At 37.2% G+C, this 27,956-nt stretch overlaps 1 protein-coding gene across 1 annotated transcript; it reads left to right on the top strand.

Annotated features, from left to right (window-relative positions):
* Nucleotides 1–21: 21 nt before the first annotated feature.
* Nucleotides 22–26,982, top strand: STEAP2 (STEAP2 metalloreductase). Its single transcript, XM_032761131.2, has 5 exons — nucleotides 22–325; nucleotides 13,552–14,076; nucleotides 16,257–16,784; nucleotides 19,176–19,340; nucleotides 21,636–26,982. Exons 2-5 carry the CDS (start codon nucleotides 13,585–13,587, stop codon nucleotides 21,921–21,923), a joined length of 1,473 nt encoding a protein of 490 aa, XP_032617022.1. The 5' UTR covers nucleotides 22–325; nucleotides 13,552–13,584; the 3' UTR covers nucleotides 21,924–26,982.
* Nucleotides 26,983–27,956: the final 974 nt, after the last annotated feature.

Genomic DNA, 27,956 nt, shown 5'->3' with positions numbered 1-27,956 from the left:
TCCACGGCTCTTCCCGACTCCAGTCAGCGTTCCTCGGGCCCTTGGCGCCACGAGCTGTCCGGGCGCGCAGCCCCTAGCGGCGCGTCACTGCAAGCCGTCCTCCGCGCGCCTCCCGCCTTCCTCCTCGCCGGCTGTACGCGATCCAGCTTGGGTAGGCGGGGAAGCAGCTGGAGTGCGACCGCCGCGGCAGCCACCCTGCAGCTGCCAATCGGAGGTGCAGTCCGTAGGCCCTGGCCCCCGGGTGGGCCCTTGGGGAGTCGGCGCCACTCCTGGGGAGCTGCAAGGCTCGCCCCTGCCCGGCGTGGAGGGCGCAGGGGGCGCGGAGGTGAGCGGGTCGGGGAGGAGCGCGAAAGAAGGTGGCGGCGGCGGAGTTGAGGGTCAAGATGCAGTCGGCGCCACGCGCTGCATCCATCCTCCCTGATTCTGCGCCCTCTGCGGGCGTCCGCCCTGAGCTGCGGGGTCCCTCTTCTCCTGGCACCTTGAGGTGGAAAGTGAGAAGGGTGGAGAAGGGTGTCTGTTCCCATTGATTCCCCCTCCTCCTCCTCTTGGTTCCTAGAGCTAAGGGCAAGTCCTGAGGTTGGGCCCAGGAGAAAGAAGGCAAGGAGACATTGTCCCAGGTAGGATGTGTCCCAGCAGGAAAGAACAGGCAGGTTACTTTCGCCCCCTTGATAGTCTCCCTGCTACTTTGGGTTGATGCAGGGCATTTCATGGAAGATCATGCAGTGCTGCTTTGCGAACAGGTATTTCTAGCAGTCATTTGGTTTATCTCCCAGTAATGTAATCGTGGTGTTTAGGCCATTTCTGTTAGAAAGTAATTGGCCTCTTCTTTGACTGTCCTAAATTATCTCTGAGCCCTGTGTTCAGCCTCAGCCAAAACTTGTTGAAAATTATGCCCTAAAAATCTTGCTCTTAAAATAGAGCAGAGAGATAAAGAGCATTTTTGTTGGAAGATTTCCATTTATTATCTCTCCCACCCCGTGGAGAAGGATTGGTGTCAGTTTTTACTCCTTGGGCAGTTAGTTTTTTAGATGGAAAGACAGTCCAGGCCATAGTTAATTATCGCTCATCAGTATAGAAGAAGAATTCAGACTCCTCCCTCACCCTCACCCCCAACCTCCTGACTTAGATTCTGGTCCTTTTAACAGCCCCGCTGCTTGGAACCCTTTTTGTTTTCCAAACCACCTCCCCATCCTTCCTTTTCTGACTTTATTATTTCTTCAATTTATTTTTCTGTTTATTTTTTCTTTCTTTAACCCTATAATTTTTTTACTCCGATTCTCTCTGGGTTGCTTCAAAGCTTAGAGGCTATTTAATGGAAAAGCAAAACAAAACAAAACACCCGTCCTAAATAATTTGCAGGATGTTTAGAAACATAAAGAGTAACTATATGTGCTGCCATTGGGATGGCCGCACTCTCTGCCTCTTAGCTAGTCACTCTGTCAGGGTATGGGGAAATGAGACAATATTGAGAATGATAACGAGCAAATTGTGCAGTAAGGAAATGAAAAGCTTTATTCAAGTCAGTTTTTATTGTACTGGTGCTATGGAAAATGTGGTGAATGAGCATAGTTGTATTTTAATACTGAAAAAACAGGACAGGTGAAGACAAATTTTTAAAGAAAGGATTGTAAATGAGTTAGAAAAGTGAGAAAGAGGATACACCAAAAATGTGAAAGAGTAAGACTGCAGGTGTGATAAAGGACATAGGACATCAGGAGACAGGAGACGTATTTATCCCTGCTGGGCCAGAAACCAGGACATTGAGGTAACTGAGACATTAACATAACAATAACATTGATAAATCACCTACCCCTTCAGGGCCCACATGTCTTTTCAACAAAAAGAGAAGTCTGATCTAGAGAATTATTACGTCTTTTTGTCCTGAATTTTTCTGATGTATTCCATAACAAAGAATTTTTATTGCATCCTTAGTTACACTGCCAGACAATGTGGAGGCAGTGATCACGGACAAGACAAACATGGTTCTTCCCTCATGCAGCTTATTGTCCAATGGTGGAAATAGTAAACAGTAAAGAAACAATTATATAAAATATTACAAAATAAATTTAACAAAGGCTGAGTGAATTATTCTGCTATAGAGATGGAACAGTATATGGAAAGTTCCCAAGGTACATAAAGTGGTTGTTCTTTTCTCCTTCTAGAAGAGGATGCTGTGGGTGGACAATATACAGATAAGGTTAGAGAAGGGAAGCGGGGACTAACTCATTCAGGACCTTTTATGTGATAGTCAGGAAGGTGACTGTAGTTCTAAGTACAAGGAGCACTGATTTTAAGGAGAGACATTTTATGACGATTTACATTTTAAGATGATTTTAGCTGTTGTGGAGATGGTTTGGAAAGGGTCAAAAGAGAAAGTAGGCTGACCCATTAGGAAATGTTTGCAGAGTTCAGGTGAGATGATAGACACCTAGACTAGCCTGGTATTGGTGGAGAGGTATTTATGAAATATGTTGGAGAACAGGAGTTGGTGCAGGATTTTATGTCAAAAGTGAGGGTCAGCAAGGACTTAAGAATGACTCCCAATTTTCTGATTGGAGCAACTGGTGGATAATGGTGGCATTTACACATTTCCAGGCGAATGGGACCAGCTCTGGGTGGAAAAAGTTCAGGTTTGAACCTGTTAAGTTTGAGATGTCACAGAAAGAGGTTATAACCATATCCCCTTGGGAGGCAAAAAGGGAGGCTCTCCAGGACATAAGTGGATAGACTGGTCTTTCATAGGTAAAATTGGTGATTGTTAATTTAAGGTGAAACTAATAAGCTCAGTTTTCTGGTTTTTCTCCAGCAACCTTCACCAACTTGTATACAGATACAGAGACAATGGATAACTAGAGTTTTGCCAAGCAGATATGATGGAGAGTATGAGAGTTGAGGATCTTTTTAAGGGAGTGACTATAAATCTAGTCTTGGTTTAAAGAGAAACCAGAGCAGGCTGAAGGAGAGTGCAGGATATTAAGCAATTAGAGAGGCAGAGGTCAACGGATCAGATTTCTTTTGCTGTTTAGAATTATCAGTGTGAATATTTAAACGAAGATTATTGGAAGTCCTGGAGATAGTGCTTGGAGATTTCAGGAAGTGAGTGACTGAGGTGGGGTAGAAGCAAAAATGCATTGCCTCCAATGAATAAGTCAAGGAAATAAGAGCCACTGAAGTTGAATGGTTCATCCACTTGAATGATAAAGTCCAGGAAAAACATGATAGCTATTAGGGTAGAAAGGATGACCATGGTATACTGGGAGCCAGAGTCTGCAGTCATAAGGAATAAACTAGAAGTCAGTAGAGGACAGCAGTAAGGACAGGGAGAGGGTATGGTGAAGTACCATGAGCTTCAAAGGAGCTGCGTGTTTGCAGGAGAGAAGATGAAGAAGAGATGTTCAGATGTGGGCTTACAAAGTGAAGATTACACCACCCCACCTCATGGCCCTGGAGAATTCTGTTTTCTTGATAGCCTCTCCAAATCTGCAGGTTGTGAAATGTCATCAAAACCTCTGTGGACAGCCCTTTCAGAGTTGCTGTCATCCAATAATAAATGCCCTATTTATATGTGAAACAAATTAGGTTCTATTTTTCAAAATTAACATAGCACAACAGCTGCCATTCAGCCTCAGGAATGTTCAGGAAATCCTTCTAAACTGAAAACCTTAAGAGGCTGTCTAGCTGAGTGTAACTGAATTCCCTATCATAGTAATACATTCTCAAGTATTAAATGTGTACAGCCAGTCAAATGCCCATTCAAGAAAACTATGTCCTTGACACACACTTTCAGATTGAGCTCCCAAAGTTGAAGTGTTAAATATAGAGTGGTGATATTACCATTATTACACAGCTTCAAGACTTATTTAGTGTTGGAAACTACCACCAGAGTCAAGTATAACCTATTTGTTTGCCGTTTAACAAAGGAAATTGAGACTCAGAGAATCAAAGTGATTGCAGAAGCTTAGGCCTGCTCTTTCACCCCTACACCATGAAGGCAAAACTTTCTATAAATGATGTAGTTGTTTTTTGTTTTTGTTTTTGTTTGTTTTTGTTTTTGTTTTGAGGCTGAGTCTCACTCGTTTGCCCAGGCTGGAGTCCAGTGGCGCGATCTTGGCTCACTGCAACCTCTGCCTCCCTGGTTCAAGCGATTCTCCTTCCTCAGCCTCCCGAGTAGCTGGGATTACAGGCACCTGCCACCACCCCTGGCTAATTTTTGTGCATTTTTAGTAAAGACGGGGTTTAATCATGTTGGCCAATCTGATCTCGAACTCCTGACCTCAAGTGATCTACCTGCCTCGGCCTCCCAAAGTGCTGGGATTACAGACTTGAGCCACCACGCCCAGCCTATAAATGACATAGTTTTATCAGTTATTTAATTTGGATTCCTTAAGAATAACTTCAAAAGAAAAGGTAGAGACACTATGGACATCACCTGGGAGCTTGTGACAAATGCAGAAAGCCTAACCTCCCTCTAGACCTAGAGGATCTGAGTGTGCATTTTAAAGAGGTCCCCGGGTGATCATATTTGCATTAAAGTTTGACAAGTGCCTTTCTAGTGAGTCATTCCCTTGGAAACACTGGTCTGCTCAGGTCAGCAGGATCGTGATCCCTGGAGAACTGGGGAGGGGATCCCCTTGTAGAACAGAAAGAAGAGATACAGTCATGGAAACATTCCGAATTTTGAATATTATGAAACAACAGGAACAAAGTGTGTTGTGGAAGGAGTGACACATTTTAAGGAATGGCATTGCCTTTCCTAGAAAGTGAAGAGAGGAAATTGGAAATAGTGAGTGGACCTTCTGATACTGCCCCTCCTTGTGGAAAAGGGGAAAGAACTGCATGCATATTGTTCAGCGTCCTGTATTCAAAGGTAACTACTACTCTTTCGCAAGTGTAATTTTCCATTACTACAAACAACAATGTAAAAATTAACATGAGTGAGAGTCAGAAAGCCACATCTGCTATCGCCAAATGATGAAAGTATTAGATTGAATTCTGAATCTTTTACTAGAGTGATTTTCAATCTTGGTTGCATAATAAAACATCTGCTAATCTTTTTTAAAAATGCTGTTGCTCAGGATGAACCCCAGACCAATTAAGTGAAAACTGGGTGGTGGGGGGTGACCCGTCATCACTGTGTTTTAAAACTCGCCAGGTCATTAGAGCATGCACCTAGGGTTGAGAAACACTGCTTTAGTAGCTCATTCAGAAGCAGCTCTGAGATTGCAGTTCTGCTACTCCATGTGCCAAACAGTGGGACTCTCCCTCACTACCATAAGCATAGTGCCAAGCCAGGTCAGCAATATTCAGGTCACCCTCACTGGCCAATGGGGTTTTCAGAACATTGAGGGAAGTAGGATTTATTTCTTGAAGAAGCCTGCTTAGACTAACTTTTAAAACAAATTGATACATGTTACATATCTATGGGGTATGTGTGAGTATTTGTTATATCCGTAGAATGTGTAATGATCTGGTTGGAGTTTTTGGGGAATCCATCACCTTGAGTATTTATCATATCTATGTGTTAAGAACATTTCAAGTCATCTCTTCTAGCTACTTTGAAATACACAGTACATTGTTACTGACTATAGGCAACCTACTTTGCTATTGAACATTAGAACTTACTTCTTATAACTGTACATTTGTATCCGTGAACCAACATCTCTTCTTCCCCTCCTCCCATCAACACATCCTTCCAGCCTCTGCTATCTCTCATGCTATTCTCTACGACCATGGGATCCACTTTTTTACCTCCCACACATGAGTGAAAACATGCGATATTTGCCTTTCTGTGCCTGGGTTATTTCACTTAACATAATGGCCTCCACTCCTATCCATGTTGCTGCAAATGACACGATTTCATTTTTTAAGGCTGAATATTTCATTGTGTATACATACCACATTTTCTTTATCCATTTGTTGATGGACATGTAGATTGATTCCATATCTTTGCTAGTGTGAATAGTGCGCAAAAAAAAAACACATGAGGACGGGTATCTCTTTGATATACTAATTTCTTTTCCTGTAGATAATACCCGGTAGTGAGATTACTGGATTGTATGGTAGTTCCATTTTTAGTCGTTTGAGAAACAACCTCCATGCTGTTGTCCATAGTGGCTGTACTAATTTACATTTCCACCAACAGCATATAAGGATTCCCTTTTCTGTGAATCGTTGTCAGCATCTGTCATTTTTCTCTTTTAATAATAGCAGTTCTAATTGGGATAAGTTGAAATCTCATTGTGGTTTTGATATACATTTCTCTGGTGATTAGTGATGCTTAGCATTTTTTCATATACCTATTAACCATTTGTTTGTCTTCTTTGGAAAAATGGCTATTCATGACCTTTACCCATTTTTATGGGATTATATGTTTTTTATTGTGAGTTGTTTGAGTTCCTTGTATATTCTGAATATTAGTCCCTTATCAGATTAATAGTTTGCAAACATTTTCTTCTATTCAATAGGTGGTCTCTTCATTCTGTTGATTGTTTCCTTTGCTGCACAGAAGTCTTTTAGTTTAATATAGTCCCATTTGTCTATTTTTTTGTTATTGTTGCTGTGCTTTTGAGGTCCTAGCCATAAAACCTTTGCCTAGACCAATGTCTTCAAATATTTCCCCAATGTTTTCTTCTTGAAGTGAGGGGTTTTGGGTCTTATGTTTAAGTCTTTAGTTGACCTTGAGTTGATTTTTGCATATGGTGTGGGACAGGGGTCCAGTTTTATTCTTCTGCATACAGATATCCAATCGTCCAAGTACCATATATTTGAAGAGGATATCCTTTCCACAGTGTATGTTCTTGGTGCCTTTGTTGACAATCACTTGGCTGTAAATGTGTGGATTTTTTTTGTGGATTATCTAATCTGTTGCATTCATTGGTCTGTGCATCTTTTTTTATACCAGTACCATGTTTTTTCAGTTACTATTGCCTTGTAATACATTTTGAAGTCAGGTAGTGTGATGCCTACAGCGTTGTTCTTTTTGCTTAGGATTGCTGCAGCTATTCAGGATATTTTTTGGCTCTATATGAGTTTTAGGATTGTCTTTTCTAATTCTATGAAAAATCACGTTGGTATTTTGATAGGGATTGCATTGAATCTGTATATTGCTTTGGGCAGTATGGTCATTTTAATATTAATTCTTCCAATCCATAAGCATGGAATGTTTTTCCATTCGTTTATGTCATCTTTAATTTCTTTCTACAGTGCTTTGTAGTTTTCCTTGTAGCAAACTTTCACCTCCTTAGTTAAATATATTCCTAGTTGTTTTTTGTTTGTTTGTTTGTTTTTGTTTTTTTATAGCTATTGTAAATGGGATTGCCTTCTTGGTGTCTTTTTCAGCAAGTTCATTGTTGGTGTGTAGAAATGGTACTGATTTTTGTATGTCGATTTTGTATCCTGCAACTTTATTGAATTTATTTATCAGATCTAAGAGTTTTTTTGTGAAATCTTTAGGTTTATCTAGATCTAAGATCATATCATCAGCAAAGAGGGATAATTTGACCTTCCTCTTTTCCAATTTGGGTACCTTTTATTCTTTCTCTTTCCTGGTTGCTCTGGCTAGGACTTCCAATATGATGTTGAATAGAAGTGGTGAAAGTGGCATCCTTGTCTTGTTTCTGTTCATAGAGGAAAGGCTTTGAGCTTTTCCCCATTTCAAAATAATGATAGCTATATTATTATTATTACATAGATCATATAAGCCCTTATTATGTTGAAGCATATTTTTTCTATGCCTAGTTTGTTGCAAGTTTTATCATGAGGGGATGCTAAATTTTCTCAAATGTTTTTTCTGCATCTATTGAGATGATCATATGGTTATTGTCCTTTATTCACTTTAGGTGATGTATCACAGTTGTTGATTTGCATATGTTGAACCATCCTTGTATCCCTGGGATGCATTCCTGGAATAAATCCCCTTTGATCATGATATGGTTTTTTTTTTATGAGTTGTTAGATTTGGTTTGCTTCTACAGACACACACACGCATGCACACGCACACTTTTTAGGAGACAGGGTCTTGCTCTGTTGCCCAGGAGGGAGTGCAGTTATACAATCATAAATCACTGCAGCCTTCAACTTCTGGGCTCAAGTGATTCTTCTGCCTCAGCTCCCGAGTAGCTAGGACGTCAGGTGTGTACCACCACACCTAGCTATTTTTTAAATTTTTTGTAGAGACGAGGGTCTCATTATGTTGCCCAGGCTGGGCTTAAACTCCTGGCTTCAATCCATCCTCCTGCATTGGCCTCCCAAAGTGCTGGGATTACAGGCATAAGCCATCATGTCTGGCCCTTGGTTTGCTAGTATTTTGTAGAGAATTTTTGTATCTGTGCTCATCAAGAATATTAGTATGTAGTTTTCTTTTTGTTGAGCCTTGTTTGCTTTTGGTATGACGATAATGCTGACCTCATAGAATGAGTTAGGCAGAATTCCCTCCTGTTTAATGTTTTGGAAGAGTTTGAAGAGAATTGGTGTTAGGTCTGTTTTGAAAGTTTGGTAGAATTCGGCAGTGAAGCCATTTGGCCCTGGACTTTTCTTTATTAGGAGTTTTTTAATTACTGCCTCAACTTTTTTTGTTACTGGTCTGTCCAGGTGTTCCGTTTCTTCCCATTTCAATCTTGGTAGGTTGTATGTGTGTAGCAATTTATCCATTTCCTCTAGGTTTTCCAGTTTGTTGGTGTATAGTTGTTCATAATAGCTTCTCATGATCTTATGTATTTCTGTGGTATCAATTGTAATGTTTCCTTTTCCATTTCTGATTTTTTATTGGAGTATTTCCTCTTTTTTTCTTGGTTAGTCTAGCAAGTGCTTTATCAATTTTATCTTTTCAAAAAACAAAACTTTTTGTTTCATCCATCCTTTGTATTGTTTTTTTAAGTCCCAATTTGTCTAGTTCTGCTCTGATCTTTATTATTACTTTCCTTTTACCAATTTGGGGTTTGGCTTGTTTTTGCTTTTCTAGTTCCTTGAGGTACATCATTAAGTTGTTTATTTGAAATCGTTATGATTTTTTGGTGTAGGTGCTTATTGATATAAACTTCCATCTTAGCACTGCTTTTGCTGTATCTCATGTGTTTCGGTGTGTTGTGTTTTTATTTTTATTTGTTGAGGGAAATTTTTTTATTTCTTTCTTAATTTATTCTTTGCCACCGTAGTCATTTAGGAGCATATTGTTTAATCATTCATTTTTACAGTTTCAAAAGTTCCTCATGTTATTGACTTCTAGTTTTATTCCATTGTGGTCTGAGGAAATGCTTGATATGACTTCGATTTTTAAAAAATTTGTTGAATCTTATTTTGTGTTCTAACATGGTCGTTCCTAGAGAATGTCTATGTGCTGATGAGAATTTGTATTCTGTAACTGTTGTATGAAATGTTCTGTGAATGTTTGTTAGGTCCATTTGGTCTAACGTATAGTTTAAATCCAATGTTTCTTTGTTAATTTTCTGTCCAGATTATCTGTCAGATGCTGGCAGGCGGTGTTGAAGTCCCCAACTGTTGTTGTATTGGCGTCTGTTTCTCCTTTTAAATCTGATAACATTTTATTTATATTAATATATCTGAGTGGTCTGTTGTTGGGCATATATATGTTTAGAATTGTTATATCCTCTTGCTAGAATTTATCTATTATCATTATATAATGACCTTCATTGTGTCTTTATACTGTTTTTGACTCAAACTCTGTTTTATTTGATATAAGTATAGTGACTTTTGGTTTCCATTTGCATGGAATATCTTTCTCCATCCGTTTGCTTTCAGTCTTACATGTGTTTTTATATGTTAGATGGGTTTCTTGTACCCAGCATATACTTGGGTCATGATTTTTTATCTATTACTAGTCTATATCTTTTAAGTGGAAAGTTTAATCCATTTGCATTCAAAGTTATTCAACAATGAAAACTTCCCAAGTCTAGTGAGAGATATAGACACCCAGATACAGGTAACTTAGAGATCTCCAAACAGATACAATACAAAAAGATCTTCCCCACAGCACATTATAGTCATATTGTCAAAAGTAAAAGACAAAGAGTGAATTCTAAAAACAGCAAGAGAAGAATGACTAGTCACCTATAAAGGAACCCCCAGAAAAATAAAATTTTTATCTGTTCACATCCTGATTTACAGAAGGGGTTTGAACTTGCTTTGCAAAATAAGCAGATAATTAATGTTGTTTTGTTTTTGTTTCTGTTTGAAAACGTCTTGATCATCATGATTGTTAGATTTAAAGATTTTGCAATTCTTATATTTTGGGAAATGCTACAGTATATACTCAGAAGAACTCCGGGATGGGATATAGGAAACTTGGATTCCCTTGTGTGAATCTAGCAACCTTTCTCACCGTTAGATAATGCACATGATTACCATTAACTTTCGAATGAAGTGAGCATGGATTTCATTACTTCTGGTTTCTTTAACCGCTCCTGATTCCCAACATAGCCAGTGACATCTCCAAATGGACACTGACAGGTTTTTTTCCTACCCTGGTACCTCTGACTCCTGCCTGCCTTTCTGGGTGCATGGACCACACCAAGGGAGTGGTCTGTCTTGAAAGGTGTGAAATGAAACATGTAATTGATTTAAAAATAGTAAATATTCTTCTTTCCCAGGATGGGTTGCTCCTAGGTAACGCTGAGGAGCAATGAAATGACCAAAGAAAAAGGAATAATATACTACTTTGAGTACAACTGTAATTGTTACACCTTGATACTTATAACCCCAAAAAAACACCCTTTCCTAAACTCGTTACATGCACCTAAATAACACGTCTTAGCTGGACTGACTACCTGGGTTCAAATCCTGGCTTCCCTATTTTCTGTCTTTATGTCCTTGGATAAATTAATTATCTTCTGCAGGTCTCAGTTTCCTCATCTGCAAAGTGGGTATGACAGTATTAGCACCTGTCTCTTAGGGTGGTTGTGGGGATTCAATCAGTTAATGCATAAAAACCACAAGAGAGCTTAAATACATTATGTCCTATATAAGCATTAAGTAATATTACTATAATTATTGTATTTCTAAAGTTTAACATACTGATGTATTTGGAGTTACTGGATGTGACTCATTTCTAGGGTAAAAAGTTGAATTTTCCTGGCTCTAGTCATTTCAAATTTCATTTAGTAAAAACCCCAACTTTTTTTTGAAACATTCCACCTGTGCCTGTAAAGTCCATTAAATCCTCTGAAGTGGTCCACATCTGCTATGAGCATAAAAGAAATTGTGCAATGAGGGTAGAATGGAAGAGTATTTTTCTTTCAGACCCAATTTTGACACTAATTCCTGGCAACCTGATTTGTATTCTTCAGCAAATTATTCCAAATATGAACATTTCAGATGTTAGTCTCTCAACTAAAAAATAATTTGAGAGATTTTTCCAGGAAGAATAACTGCATTGGCCGGGCGCGGTGGCTCACGCTTGTAATCCCAGCACTTTGGGAGGCCGAGGCGGGTGGACACCAGGGTGAAACCCACTCTACTAAAAAAAACAAAAAATTACCAGGCTGGTGGGGGCGCCTGTATCCCACTCGGGAGGCTTAGGCAGATCCAGCCTGGGCGACAGAGCGAGACTCCGTCTCAAAAAAAAAAAAAAAGAATAACTGCATCATAGTTTATGCAGCCAGCAAATAAAAGGGTGTCATGTTGCGGTCCAAAGGGTGTGGGTGGATGAGCAGAAAGAATACTCGAAGGGCTGTAGGCAGGTGAAAGATGATTTTATTCAACAGCAACTCTGATCAACAACTTTCTCACACTGTCCATCCTGTCTCAGCTGCTTAGTCTGGTGGCTCCCACACACACAGCTCCCTTGACTTCAGGGTCAGCAGCTTAACTATTTCTCTCTCTGGGCATGGGCAAGCCAAGCTGTGTCCTGGCTCCCCCGTCTGTCTGCAAAGACAGACAGCTCTGACTCTCTGTCTCTGAGCACAAGAGTGCCTCTACAGTGTCAGCAGGGCAATTATACCTTTTACAGACAATAGTGGCTTAGAGCCAACTGATGAGTTTTCCCTATGTTATAGCGATGGTGGTGAGCTTCTGTTATGTCTACATGGCTATGATAACAAGTAACAAGTGAAGTTATATGCCTGCACTCTGAACTCACTCACTCTGGATGTTTACCTCTGCCTGTCCTTGACCAAAGCACAGCCATGTTCTTTACAAAGGGGAAGAAAAAGATTTCATACATATTATATAATTTAAGACCATAAACACATTACTAATCCCTTTTTCCATAGGTAAGCTATCTTTCTCAATGATACATTGTAAGATCTAGGGTGAATGATAGAGGTCCATGGTATTTACTCTTTTGTTATATTTTGATGCCTATTTTTCTTAAGATATTATTTAAGTGCCAGGGTTCGTTGTTAGCTAATTTGTCTAGCTCTCATTTAATGATAAAGTCACTAGCTACTGAAGTATATAGGGAACTTTATAATCTCCACCCCAAATGACTTTAGACAGTTTTGGTTTAAATGGCTTTTTAAAAAATGGTTTTTCTTTCTTCTCTTGTCTTGTGAGCCATTACTTAGTATCACAGTCCTCTCTGCCTCCAGCAGCATTTGTGATTTGCTGCCTCTGATCTGCTCAAAAGCTGGGTAATCATACTTGTTACAAGTGTGTTTTTCAAAAAAGTTCTGAGTGAAAACCTCAGTCCCTTTTTTCATGTGCTCTAGTGAGGTAGGGGGCAGAACTTGAATCCAGAGGGAAGGTTCAGACACTGGACCAAACTGAGGTCAGAACAGAAGCACCTCCCCATAAGACATGCCCATCAGTGTGCCATGTCAGTTTACTATTGCCATGGCAACACCTAGAAGTTACCACCTCTTTCCATGGCAACAGCCCAACAACCCAGAAATTACCACCCTCATCCTTGAAATTTCTGCATAAATCACCCCTTAATTTGCATATAAATCAAGTAGGTTTAAATATGACTGCAGAGCTGCCGCTGAGCTGCTACTCTAGGCACACTGCCTATGGGGTAGGCCTGCTCTGCAAGGAGCAGTACCTCTGCTGTTGCTGTAAACTGCTGCTTCAATAAACGTTGCTGTTTAACACCACCAGCTCGCCCTTGAATTCTTTCCCAGGCAAAGCCAAGTACTCTCCTGGGCTAAGCCCCCATTTGGGGGCTTTCCTGTCCTGCATCACTAGTGCCTTGCTGCTCAAAGAGGGGTCCTCAGACCAGCATTGGTATTGCTTTCATTAGAAATGCAGAATGTTGAGCCTCCCTCCAGACCTGCTCAATCAGAATCTACATTTTAACGAGATTCCCAAGTGATCTGTGTGCACATTAAAATTTGAGAAGCCCCACTTTAGCACATCACCTTTGTGACAGTTAATTTTCCTATTGAGATGCTTTTTTAAAAGCCAAAAGATTTATATCATATGAAGAGAAACCAGAATAGTGATCCTTTTTTAGCTTACAAATTGTGTCTTACTGTGCTGTATGTTAAAGTGTGGTGAAATATTTTACCTCTAGAAAGACAGGACATTATTACAATGTCTAGAAGTGTTTTAATGTTCAGTAATAGGTAACCGATGACCATTTTATTTTCTCTCCCCTAGGATATTCTTGGTGATCTTGGAAGCGTCCATATCATGGAATCAATCTCTATGATGGGAAGCCCTAAGAGCCTTAGTGAAACTTTTTTACCTAATGGCATAAATGGTATCAAAGATGCAAAGAAGGTCACTGTAGGTGTGATTGGAAGTGGAGATTTTGCCAAATCCTTGACCATTCGACTTATTAGATGTGGCTATCATGTGGTCATAGGAAGTAGAAATCCTAAGTTTGCTTCTGAATTTTTTCCTCATGTGGTAGATGTCACTCATCATGAAGATGCTCTCACAAAAACAAATATAATATTTGTTGCTATACATAGAGAACATTATACCTCCCTGTGGGACCTGAGACATTTGCTTGTGGGTAAAATCCTGATTGATGTGAGCAATAACATGAGGATAAACCAGTACCCAGAATCCAATGCTGAATATTTGGCTTCATTATTCCCAGATTCTTTGATTGTCAAAGGATTTAATGTTGTCTCAGCTTGGGCACTTCAGTTAGGACCTAAGGATGCCAGCCGGCAGGTATGTATTTTACATTTTTATTCTTATGTATCTGGTATTTTGTAGTTAAACAACTAAGCAAATATCAAACATTTTAAAACCAAATTCTGACACTTTCCAATGATTATCATTTGAAAATTAATTATGAGCACCTGAAGATTAGTGTCCTGACCTTGTAAGGGCACATTCCCATTCCCAAAATGATGTGGAAAGCTGGGGAAATAATGTGAACGTCATCCAGTTCAACTTGAGAATAAAGCAGATGGGGTGCTCTGTCAACACCATTGTGGAATGAGCTTTTATAAGTAAACACATAAAATATGTTTTAAAAATCTTTTAAATGTGCTTATGCATTACAATTAAGCATGATTATAAAACACTTTTATTGTTTTTGTCCATAAAGACAGTTGATGAGATTCCTTAGAAAATAAGTTTCAGTATTATATCATTGTATGCTGTATATCAGAGTCATGATAGCCATTTACTTTCCAGTCTTTATTTTAATGACTAGTAAAAGAACATATGCTTTTCTACAGGCTATTTCTGAATCCTTTTTTCTCTTTTGCATATCCACCAAAGTTTAGCAGTGGATATAGAATAAGCAAATTAGAACCAGGACCTGTGAGACAAACCTGAATTTAATAATATACCCATATTTATACCAATTTTAAATTTTTAACAGAAAATAATGTGGAACAGTGATTAAATTCAAAATGAGCTACAGAAATAGTCTACATTTGTATTATGTAGTGTTTGTGCCTTTATTTTGAGTGTTTGTGCCTTTATTTTGAGTGTTTGGTTTATTTTTAGACTTATCATACTGTATTATAATTTATACAAATTTTTTTCCAAATGAGTTTTAAAAAAAGTTTGTTCCACCATTGTCACAACTGTAATAAATTTAGAATACTTTTTTCCTATTTGTGTTATAAAAGGACCTCTATTTTAAAAGTTCATAAATGATTATATAATATTCATTCAAATAGGATTTGTCATTCATCTGGTTAATGTTATCCAAGATTAATAATCCAAAGAGTGTTATATTGTCACCATTATGTAAATAGAAACATGCAAATATCTCTATGTGGTCTATTTTAGAGTCCTTATACAAACATCTTCAGGGATATATTTAGGAATTTGTTTTCCCCAAACATTACTTGGAGACTCTATAGCAATATTTTTCTAGCCTTGAATGAGGTGGCCTACCCATTAATCTTAGTAGCTCACTCCAGTAATGAACTTGGTGCTCAATAAATACTTTTTGAATTTTCAATTATGTTATAGTATCTAACAGATTTCCATAGTTTGAAAGCCTACCCTCGCCTGCACCCATCACGTCATTAGAGTTTCTGTAAAAGTAATATCTTAGTCTTAGAAAAGGACAGTTGCTTTTCTATTTAAATTAACTAAGCCTTGTAATTTTTTTACTTGCCAGGTAATCATCATTATTTAGAGATGAAAGCATTTAATATACTGACCAATGAAATAGTATACCTGAGATGATTATGGTTTTTCTGAGATAGTTGGTGTATTGGTTTCTAAGCCTAAATTTTACTTAAAATCTTACTAAAGTTTATTAAAAATACAGCACCACGACATAATTTAAAGGTTTTAATTGCAGATGCCACCATCCAAAGTGCATGCCCACTTCCACTCATGCTAAATATCTGTAAAGGGCGGTGTTTGCACTCATACTACTATACAGAACTGCTACAGTCCTAAAACTACATATTGTTCGTTACAGCAGGGGTTGCCAGCCCCACACTGTCCCCTGTGGGAATTAGAGAGATGGAGTGGGGGAGGGGCATGGCCAGCAGCTCAAAGTCTACCTAAACCCCTGGAGAGGGGGCCTTACCTGGCTGCTGCTACTGAACCATGTGGCCTAGAAGACTACACCTTTCTTTCCACCTGCCCTCCCACCCCCCACCTGGGGGATCCCCTCTGATGATCCAGGTTGCAGCTACGTTTTCCTGTATTTTATTGTCCTATTATCACAAATGGTAAGGACTTTTTTGTTTTTATGACACTATTTAAAACCTATTAATAATAGGTTAATACATTCATAAATGCCTTATCTCCTGAACTTTAACCATTTGCATCACTCAAGGTCATCACAGGTGATGCTCCGTAAGTGGAGCATGCGATGCTACCATTTTTATCAACAACAATGGTAATGCTGAGTCTTTTTGTTTTTTCCACAGGTTTATATATGCAGCAACAATATTCAAGCCCGACAACAGGTTATTGAACTTGCCCGCCAGTTGAATTTCATTCCCATTGACTTGGGATCCTTATCATCAGCCAGAGAGATTGAAAATTTACCCCTACGACTCTTTACTCTCTGGAGAGGGCCAGTGGTGGTAGCTATAAGCTTGGCCACATTTTTTTTCCTTTATTCCTTTGTCAGAGATGTGATTCATCCGTATGCTAGAAACCAACAGAGTGACTTTTACAAAATTCCTATAGAGATTGTGAATAAAACCTTACCTATAGTTGCCATTACTTTGCTCTCCCTGGTATACCTAGCAGGTCTTCTGGCAGCTGCTTATCAACTTTATTATGGCACCAAGTATAGGAGATTTCCGCCTTGGTTGGAAACCTGGTTACAGTGTAGAAAACAGCTCGGATTACTAAGTTTTTTCTTCGCTGTGGTCCATGTTGCCTATAGCCTCTGCTTACCGATGAGAAGGTCAGAGAGATATTTGTTTCTCAACATGGCTTATCAGCAGGTACTGAATGTGCTTGTTATTTATATGATGCTAGTAAAATACTTTTTATTAGTATAAATTGTAAAACATAAAATTTTACATGCCCTGTAATGGAAATTTGATTTTGGTATACTACGGGAGGGGAAAGTATTGTTCTTTAAACAATGTTTTTGCATAATAATTATGTGGCTAATTCAAAATTATTTAAGTAAAGCCTGCTACCATCCTTTTCCATACACAATAAAAGCAGAAAAATAGAGAGTTGGGTTCCCCCCCTTTTTCAATGTTATAATTGCAATGAGTGCTTTCAGTATTCAACAATTCATTATTTTAATGTTTTATAATTGGCTGTGCTCCACAAAATGATGAGGCAACTCTCAGTAAATGTATACAATAAAATTAGAACCAGTAAAAATACAAAACAGAACAGGAAGACAAGATCAGGAGAAAAAAGTCAAATACACCTCTGCGAAGAGTGTCTACACAGCTTCTCTTTGGGCCTTTAGATTTTCAATACAATGAGAAAGGAGACCCTATTATTTACAAAGCTCTTGTTATCAAAAACCAGAAAAGATAATAGTTCCACGGGTGAAGCTTTTCTAGCACTTAGCTCTAAAAAAAAAAAAAAAAAAAAAACTCAGGGAGCGCTTCATGGACGGGACTTGATGATGAGGTGGACTATGGTTTTCCTCCATAATTCCCAATCCACAAATGTAATTTAAGGGATTTCCCTGAAGCTGTTTGGTATAGCATTTCTCAATGAAAGCCAAGAACATTGCACCAAAACAAATGTGTAAAAGCATGTGCATTTTGTAAGGATCGAAGGCATCATAGTCCAAGTATGTGGCATCTAGTACTTAAGCTTGTTTCAACAATAAAACCTAAAATAATATTTTTCTAATTAGTAGATTGATAACCTTTAAGCCATTCACTCTCTGAAAAAAAAAAAAAACAACTTCTCTTAATGGGATACTAAGGCTTTTATTGTTGCTCAGTCGGCTCCCTTACCTCCTTCCAGTCATTTGCCCAGATCTCACCTTCTCAGCAAGTCCTACGCTGGATACCATTTTAAATGCCACTGCCTCTGCCCTAACCAGTATTCCCAATCCCTCTGACTCACCCTGCTCTACCTTTCTTTTTTTAATAACACCATCTTCTAACACACTTGATTTCCACGTTAAAAATACATTTACCAGTGTCTGCCTTCCCCCATCAGAATGTAAGTTCATGAGAAGAGGGATCTTTGTCTATCTTTTTCACTGATACATACCCAGTGCCTAGATCTGAGCCTAGACATTGTGGTCACTCAAACAGTCCATTTGTGGGATGAATGAATGAACTGGGAGAACAGGTAGATCCAGGTTGTAGTCTCTGAGTACACTGGGTAATGCTGTTATTCTGTATTGTATAGATATCAAATAAGAAGATGGTAAGAACTCTGTGACCTCTTTCAAGATGATGGTATGATTGCTTCAGGGAACTAATAGCTAAGAAGCAGCTTTTCGTTGTTGTTAAATTTCAAGTATATGTTGTTAACTGGAATTGGACAAAGTTAAACTGTTGTTAGAATCTGTTTTCCATTAATAGATACTTATTTAAATCAAAAATTTCAGCTGAAGGAGTCCAATACTTGATTTATACTCTAATTATATTCTGAATGTAAATAGAACTTCTAAAGGTAGTCCCTACACAAAATACCACAAATTCAGAGTTAACTGTCTGACTTGATTATATACCCATTATCAATGTAAGGAAAAGACGTTTGGAAAAAATACTGTATATAAATGACACAATTGGATAGTTGAGGATCATATTAAATGAGGCAGTTCAAGTGGATAAATATTTGAGCTCCATTGGCCTTTATAGCCAGGGAAATCACAGCCTTCTAGGAAGAGAAGATGAGAAGAAAGATAAAACAGAGATATATTATTCATGTGATGGAAGAAGATACTGACATAGTTTAGAAATTCCCTGACTGGATCCAAGTTGAACTAAGGCCAGACTATATCCCAGATATTCAACCATGTTTAAACCAGCTTGTAATATTACTTCAAAACTAAGTTTAACTGTCGGTAACTTCTTTTGTGTCACCCTAGAACCAACTACTAGGTATTTTATGGTGTTGGACTCCAGAGTCCCTGTAATGATGATGGCAAAGCTTTGCCCCTCTATTCTGGCACGTATACAAGGAAAGAGAAAGTTTTGTCCTCCTTTTGTTTAATTCTCTTTTTCCTTACACCTGGAGCAGTATCATCCAGTAACAGGGTCTCTGTAATGGTTTGTTAGACTGAATTAGTACAACTTAAATATGTCCATATATGACCAGATTCTTCTTATGCCAAGAGTGAACTCTGTGCTGAATCAGTTAATGTTCTACTAAATAAAGGAAATTCACATTCGCTTTCTTGTTAGGTTCATGCAAATATTGAAAACTCTTGGAATGAGGAAGAAGTTTGGAGAATTGAAATGTATATCTCCTTTGGCATAATGAGCCTTGGCTTACTTTCCCTCCTGGCAGTCACTTCTATCCCTTCAGTGAGCAATGCTTTAAACTGGAGAGAATTCAGTTTTATTCAGGTATGTGGGGTTTTGTCTGGTGATGGATTGTGCAGGATAGGATTTCCTTGTTAAGAACAACTGCATTTTAAATATGTTCCTTATTAAAAGGGTGCCTTTGAGGCTGTATTTATGCATCCAGATACATTATGCTGGAAGCCGTCTTAGGACTGCTCTGGTTAAGTAAGTGAAAGATCAGTCAGTATATGATTGTACTAGAAGACTTTGACAGCACTGCCTTCCCGTATACTATGTTAAGAATGAAAAAGTTATCTTAAAAGAGAAAAAAAAAGTGGGGAAGGATGAGCTTAGATCAAATTTAATGTTGAAAGTCAATTTATTATTAGCCAAGTGAATGAAAAATTATTTTATGTTTTGAGTCATCTTGATTTGTCCAGAAAAATCTTATTAATTTGAACTCAAGTGGGGATGTCAATCTGAATATTTCAAAGAAATGTCTGTATATATACACACACATACAAACACAAGCAGTAGCAAACTAGGTAACTAGATTAATGGATTATGACATGCAACCAGCCTTAAGAATTGTGTTAGTATATCAGTAGTATACTAATATGTATGGATGTCTGTAAAGGGATTTCAAACCACCATTGTATTCTTTAATAAGTCAAACATTCACCCTCTCCAATAATATCTAAATAATAAGGTTGCATATTTTAAAAATATATAACTGAAGCATAGACCCTTCCTGTATTTTCACAAAATCTGTACTGGTTGTATCCAAATGGTTTACAGCGTAGTAGACAGATTCATGTCCTTTGGTGGTACACTTGAGTTTTGTTTCATTTCATTGCTTATTTGCTTGTTTGTTTTTAAGGTCCTGTAAAAATCTCATTCAAAGCAGGGCCAAATGCTTATCTGAATTTATTTTTCCTTTTTGAAGAAAAGGGAGAGTACTTTCCCAACAGCTAGTTTAATCATACCCAAAAAGAAATAGAAGGTTCTAGACAGATGCAAATTATCATTATAAATTTAGATGAGTAATTGCAAATATTTTGCCTGCTGGAGGGTTGATATTTTCCAGTAAAGTTAGACATTACATCATTATACTGATGTAATATTACTTTTATATAACAGACTATTTTTCAAAGTAAGCAGTCTTAAACATAATAATTTAGCGAACTAAAGAATGGTGAGCTTTTAGAATTTAACCTGTAAAGTGCCTAACTGAAGTATTCTTAATAAACTCTATATTTGAATTATTGTTTATATTAATACTGTAGGATTTTTCACATTTGCCTATTAACCAGTGTGTATATGTGTGTGTGTGTGTGCCCATGAGGATGCTCATTTAATTTTAATTTAATTTAATTAATTTTAATAATTTTAAATTAGTTTATTTAATTTTACCATATGTCTGTTTATGTATTAACAGTGATGTGTCACCTAACAATAGGGAACATTCTGAGCAATGAGTCGTTAGGCAATTTTATCATGTGAACCTCATAGAGCATATTTATACAAACCATGACCTATTGCTCCCAGGCTACAAACCTGTACAGCATGTTACTGTACTGAATACTGCAGGCACTTGTAACACAATGGTAAATATTTGTGTATCTAAACATATCTAAACATAGAAAAGGTACAGTAAAAATAAGTTATATAATCTTATGGGACCACCGTTGTATATGCAGTCCATAGTTGACCAAAATGCCCTTATGTGGCACATGACTATATTTATGTGTATGTGTATACACACACACATACATACACATTTCTTTAATACACAACTGGTGGGAATGTGAATAATTTTTATAAAGAAGAGTTTAGCAGTATGTATCAGTACCCTTAAGGAAAAGCTAGATGTTTTGACCAATAATCCTACTATTAGAAACCAGTCCTAAGAAAATAAATCAAAATATGGAAAATGGACTAACATGACATTTATAGTTGAGGAAAGTTGGAAACAGTAAATTATCAACAAAAAGGAATGGTTTAACAAATTATGCATATCCATTCAATAGAATATTATACAGTATTAATGTCATTTTCATATTTAATGACATGAGGAAAATGTTCTTGATAAAATAAATGAAGTAGTAAGAATATTAAACTGTATGCAGTAGGGCCTTATTTGTGTAACATAAGGTGTGCATATAAATAATACATATATATGCATATATAAAAATATTAATATTGTTTAATTCAGTAGAGGACAAAGGTTAACTTGATAATTTAAGACAAAATAGTTTTATCAAAATATAAACATGGTATATCTTGATAGCTTAATTTATGAGTTTCAGTCATTTGTTTCTTATTCTTTGTTTCTTTTCCTTCCTCTCCTGGCCCAAGTCTACGCTTGGATATGTTGCTCTGCTCATAAGTACTTTCCATGTTTTAATTTATGGATGGAAACGAGCTTTTGAAGAAGAGTACTACAGATTTTATACACCACCAAACTTTGTTCTTGCTCTTGTTTTGCCCTCAATTGTAATTCTGGGTAAGATCATTTTATTCCTTCCATGTATAAGCCGAAAGCTAAAACGAATTAAAAAAGGCTGGGAAAAGAGCCAATTTCTGGAAGAAGGTATTGGAGGAACAATTCCTCATATCTCCCCGGAGAGGGTCACAGTAATGTGATGATAAATGGTGTTCACAGCTGACATATAAAGTTCTACTCATGCCATTATTTTTATGACTTCTATGTTCAGTTACAAGTATGCTGTCAAATTATTGTGGGTTGAAAATTGTTAAATGAGATTTCAGCTGAATTAGTGATAGAGTTTTCTTCAAGTTAATTTTCACAAATGTCATGTTTGCCAATATGAATTTTTCTAGTCAAAATATTATTGTAATTTAGGTATGTTTTGTTTTGTTTTGCACAACTGTAACCCTGTTGTTACTTTATATTTCATAATCAGGCAAAAATACTTACAGTTAATAATATAATGTTAAAAACAATTTGCAAACCAGCAGAATTTTAAGCTTTTAAATAATTCAATGGATATACATTTTTTTCTGAAGATTAAGATTTTAATTAGTATTCAACTTAAAAAGTAGAAATGCATTATTACACATTATTTTTAAGAAAGGACACATTATGTTAGCATCTAGGGAAGGGTGCATGATAGCATTCCTATATTTCTCTCATAAGATAGGATTTGAAGGATGAAATTAATTGTATGAAGCAATGTGATTATATGAAGAGACACAAATTAAAAAGACAAATTAAACCTGAAATTATACTTAAAATATATTGGAGACATGAAATACATACTGATAATACATACCTCATGAAAGATTTTATTCTTTATTGTGTTACAGAGCAGTTTCATTTTCATATTAATATACTGATCAGGAAGAGGATTCAGTAACATTTGGCCTCCAAAACTGCTATCTCTAATACGGTACCAATCCTAGGAATTGTATAATAGTTCCTACTTAGAACAAAAGTATCAAGTTTGCACACAAGTAATCTGTTAGCTGACCTTTGTCGCATCTTAACCAGTCACCACTTGCTATGGTATAGGATTATACTGATGTTCTTTGAGGGATTCTGATGTGCTAGGCATGGTTCTAAGTACTTTACTTGTATTATCCCATTTAATACTTTGAACAACCCCGTGAGATAAGTAGTTATTATCCTCATTTTACATATGAGGGACCGAAGGATAGAAAAGTTATTTTTCAAAGGTCATGCAGTTAATAAATGGCAGAGTGAGGATTCAAGTCCAGGTAGTCATATTCCAGAGGCCATGGTTTTAACCACTAGGCTCTAGAGCTCCCGCCACACCCCTATGCATTATGTTCACAATGCCAATCTAGATGCTTCCTCTTTTGTATAAAGTCACTGACATTCTTTAGAGTGGGTTGGGTGCATCCAAAAAATGTATAAAAATATTATTATAATAAACTTATTACTGCTTGTAGGGTAATTCACAGTTACTTACCCTATTCTTGCTTGGAACATGAGCCTGGAGACCCATGGCAGTCCATATGCCTCCCTATGCAGTGAAGGGCCCTAGCAGTGTTAAATTGCTGAGATCCCATGGAGTCCTTCAAAAATCTCTGTAGAGTTGGTCTTCTCCTTTTCTCTTCCTGAGAAGTTCTCCTGCCTGCATAACCCTTCATTAGGGAGCACTTTACAAGCATGAAGGATATTAGGGTAAGTGGCTAATTATAAATCTACTCTAGAGACATATAATCATAGAGATTATTCATAAAATTTTTCAGTGCTGTCCTTCCACATTTAATTGCATTTTGCTCAAACTGTAGAATGCCCTACATTCCCCCCACCCCCATTTGCTATTTCCTTATTAAAATAGAAAATTATAGACAAGATACAATTATGTGCATTCCTCTTCCTGCAATTATAACATTTCTAAACTTACCCACATAGGTACTACTGAATCCAACTGCCAACAATAAAAAGACTTTTATTTAGTAGAGGCTACCTTTCTACAACTGCATTGTCAGTTTGGTAATTCACTCATGATTCTCTAATGTTCTCCTCTTGGTAAATTTTATTATCTTGTACCTTCTTTTTTTTTTTCTTTTCTTTTTCTGTTTTTTTTTTGTGAGACAGAGTCTTGCTCTGTCGCCCAGGCTGGAGTGCAGTGGCACGATCTCGGCTCACTGCAAGCTCTGCCTCCCGGGTTCACGCCATTCTCCTGCCTCAGCCTCCCGAGTAGCTGGGACTACAGGCGCCCACTACCATGCCCGGCTGATTTCTTTTTGTATTTTTAGTAGAGACGGGGTTTCACCGTGTTAGCCAGGATGGTCTCAATCTCCTGACCTCGTGATCCGCCTGCCTCGGCCTCCCAAAGTGCTGGGATTACAGGTGTGAGCTACCACGCCCGGCCTATTATCTTGTGCTTTCTAACTGAGCTCTCGATTTTCTTTATTTTAATTATATTTCTCCCCACTTGAGAATCACTTGTTAGTTCTTGGTAGGAATTCAGTTGGGCAATGATAACTTTTATGGGCAAAAACATTCTATTATAGTGAACTAATGAAAATAACAGCATATTTTCAATATTTTCTTGTTCCTTAAATTCCACTCTGTTAACACTATGTGTAACCATTTAATGTGAAAATGAAATGAAATATTCCTAAAAGTTAAATTACTATTAAAGCATATATTGTTGCATGTATATATTAAGTAGCCAATACTCTAAATAAAAATACCACTGTTACAGATAAATGGGGCCTTTAAAAATATGAAAAACAAACTTTTGTGAAAATGTATAAAAGATGCATCTGTTTTTTCAAATGGCACTATCTTCTTTTCAGTACTACAAAAACAGAATAATTTTGAAGTTTTAGAATAAATGTAATATATTTACTATAATTCTAAATGTTTAAATGCTTTTCTAAAAATGCAAAACTATGATGTTTAGTTGCTTTATTTTACTTCTATGTGATTATTTTTCTTAATTGTTATTTTTTATAATCATTATTTTTCTAAACCATTCTTCTGGCCTCAGAAGTAGGACTGAATTCTACTATTGCTAGATGTGAGAAAGTGGTGGTGAGAACCTTAGAGCAGTGGAGATTTGCTACCTGATCTGTGTTTTGAGAAGTGCCCCTTAGAAAATTAAAAGAATGTAGAAAAGATACTCAGTCTTAATCCTATGCAAAAAAAAAATCAAGTAATTGTTTTCCCATGAGGAAAATCACCATGAGCTGTATCATGCTACTTAGCTTTTATGTAAATATTTATGTCTCCTCTATTAAGAATATTTAAAATCATATTTAAATATGAATCTATTCATGCTAACATTATTTTTCAAAACATACCTGGAAATTTAGCCCAGATTGTCTACATATAAGGTTTTTATTTGAATTGTAAAATATTTAAAAGTATGAATAAAATATATTTATAGGTATTTATCAGAGATGATTATTTTGTGCTACATACAGGTTGGCTAATGAGCTCTAGTGTTAAACTACCTGATTAATTTCTTATAAAGCAGCATAACCTTGGCTTGATTAAGGAATTTTACTTTCAAAAATTAATCTGATAATAGTAACAAGGTATATTATACTTTCATTACAATCAAATTATAAAAATTACTTGTGTAAAAGGGCTTCAAGAATATATCCAATTTTTTAATATTTTAATATATCTCCTATCTGATAACTTAATTCTTCTAAATTACCACTTGCCATTAAGCTATTTCATAACAAATTCTGTACAGAGCTTCCCCCCAAAAAAGAGATTTATTTATGAAATATTTAAAGTTTCTAATGTGGTATTTTAAATAAAGTATCATAAATGTAATAAGTAAATATTTATTTTGGAATACTGTGAACACTGAACTAATTATTCCTGTGTCAGTCTATGAAATCCCTGTTTTGAAATAAGTAAACAGCCTAAAATGTGTTGAAATTATTTTGTAAATCCATGACTTAAAGCAGGATACATACATAGTATAACACACCTCACAGTGTTAAGATTTATATTGTGAAATGAGATGCCCTACCTTCAATTGTTCATCAGTTGGTAAAACAAATTCTGATGTATATTCAGTACAAATGATTAGCCCTAAATGAAACTGTAATAATTTCAGTGGAAACTCAATCTGTTTTTACCTTTAAACTGAATTTTACATGAATGAATGGGTTCTTCACTTTTTTTTGGTATGAGAAAATTATACAGCACTTAATTTTCAGAGATTCTTTCCATATGATACTAAAAAATGTTTTGTTCAGCCTAACATACTGAGTTTTTTTTAACTTTCTAAATTATTGAATTTCCATCGTGCATTCATCCAAAATTAAGGCAGACTGTATGGATTCTTCCAGTGGCCAGATGACCTAAATTAAATCACAAAAGCAGATGCTTTTGTATGATCTCCAAATTGCCAACTTTAAGGAAATATTCTCTTGAAATTGTCTTTAAAGATCTTTTGCAGCTTTGCAGATATCCAGACTGAGCTGGAACTGGAATTTGTCTTCCTATTGACTCTACTTCTTTAAAAGCAGCTGCCCATTACATTCCTCAGCTGTCCTTGCAGTTAGGTGTACATGTGACTGAGTGTTGGCCAGTGAGATGAAGTCTCCTCAAAGGAAGGCAGCATGTGTCCTTTTTCATCCCTTCATCTTGCTGCTGGGATTGTGGATATAACAGGAGCCCTGGCAGCTGTCTCCAGAGGATCAAGGCCACACCCGAAGAGGAAGGCAGATTTGAGACCAGAAAGACCTTGACTACTTCCCTACTTCCACTGCTTTTCCCTGCGTTTAAGCCATTGTAAATCTGGGTTTGTTACATGAAGTGAAAATTAATCCTTTCTGCCCTTCAGTTCTTTATCCTGATACTGTTTAACACTGTCTGAATTAACTAGACTGCAATAATTCTTTCTTTTGAAAGCTTTTAAAGGATAATGTGCAATTCACATTAAAATTGATTTTCCATTGTCAATTAGTTATACTCATTTTCTTGCCTTGATCTTTCACTAGATATTTTGTATCTGCTTGGAATATATTATCTTCTTTTTAACTGTGTAATTGGTAATTACTAAAACTCTGTAATCTCCAAAATATTGCTATCAAATTACACACCACATTTTCTATCATTCTCATAGATCTGCCTTATAAACATTTAAATAAAAAGTATTATTTAATGCTTTAACTTCTGTTTTGAAATGTTGTATACACGTGGATTTTTTTCTCACTGAATAATAATTCTAGTATTCGATGGAGGCCTTCTAATACTTTTCTGAGTTATTTCTTTTCAGAAGCATCCAGAAAGCAATACATGTGATTAGTTTTGGAGGAGTTTTGTTTTTACTGAAATAGTCATTTAGAAAAACCTCCATTTACATTTATTTTATTACATTATTTCATTTTACTAGCATTCATTAAGCATCTTTAAATCAGAACACACACAATATTCAAGCTATTCTGTAAACTCCCCGGTAGCAGAAATTTTGTCTTATTTACTACTAAATCCCCAGTATCTAGTATAATGTGGTCTATGATGGATACTAAAGGAATATTATAATAAATCAATACTCATTTTTACAGAAAATTATGTTTTTTATCACCCTGCATCCATGCAGCCATGCCTACATCCTCTTGCCTCTTCCTCATGCCCTTCCCATCACTGCTTCCACCTCATGCCTTGCCTCCTGGCCAGTGGCCTAGCGCTACCCTGTTGTCCTAAAGAAGAGTTTCTGGGCCGGGCGCGGTGGCTCACGCCTGTAATCCCAGCACTTTGGGAGGCCAATGCGGGCGGATCATGAGGTCAGGAGATCGAGACCATCCTGGCTAAGACAGTGAAACCTCGTCTCTACTAAAAATACAAAAACTTAGCCGGGCGAGGTGGCGGGCGCCTGTAGTCCCAGCTACTCGGGAGGCTGAGGCAGGAGAATGGCGTGAACCCCCGGGGCGGAGGCTGCAGTGAGCTGAGATCGCACCACTGCACGCCAGCCTGGGCCACAGCGAGACTCCGTCTCAAAAAAAAAAAAGAGTTTCTGCTGCTGCTGCTGCTGCCATTACCACCACCGCCACACTGCTATATGTTGCGGAGTCCTGTACGCTGTGCCACTGACAAGGAGAAACTGACCTTTGTGCCTGTGCACCAGATCTGTCCGTGGAGGTTCTGGCTTCCCCAGCTGCTGCCTGGAAATGCTTAGGTGCTAATATCCTGAGAGTAGGATTGTCAGGTAA

Source organism: Hylobates moloch, unplaced genomic scaffold, assembly GCF_009828535.3.
Source record: "Hylobates moloch isolate HMO894 unplaced genomic scaffold, HMol_V3 SCAFFOLD_1, whole genome shotgun sequence".
In the NCBI taxonomy this organism is placed as follows: Eukaryota; Metazoa; Chordata; class Mammalia; order Primates; family Hylobatidae; genus Hylobates; species Hylobates moloch.
Note: the sequence above shows the minus strand (reverse complement) of the source record. Positions and strands in the feature narration are given on the sequence as shown.

Bases quoted from the DNA above. Each gene is read 5' to 3' on its own strand.
- STEAP2 (XM_032761131.2), top strand. From the start codon at position 13,585: ATGGAATCAATCTCTATGATGGGAAGCCCTAAGAGCCTTAGTGAAACT. The intron at 14,077-16,256 runs GTATGTATTTTA...TTTTTTCCACAG, and splicing joins CTAAGGATGCCAGCCGGCAG to GTTTATATATGCAGCAACAA. The intron at 19,341-21,635 runs GTATGTGGGGTT...TCCTGGCCCAAG, and splicing joins GAGAATTCAGTTTTATTCAG to TCTACGCTTGGATATGTTGC.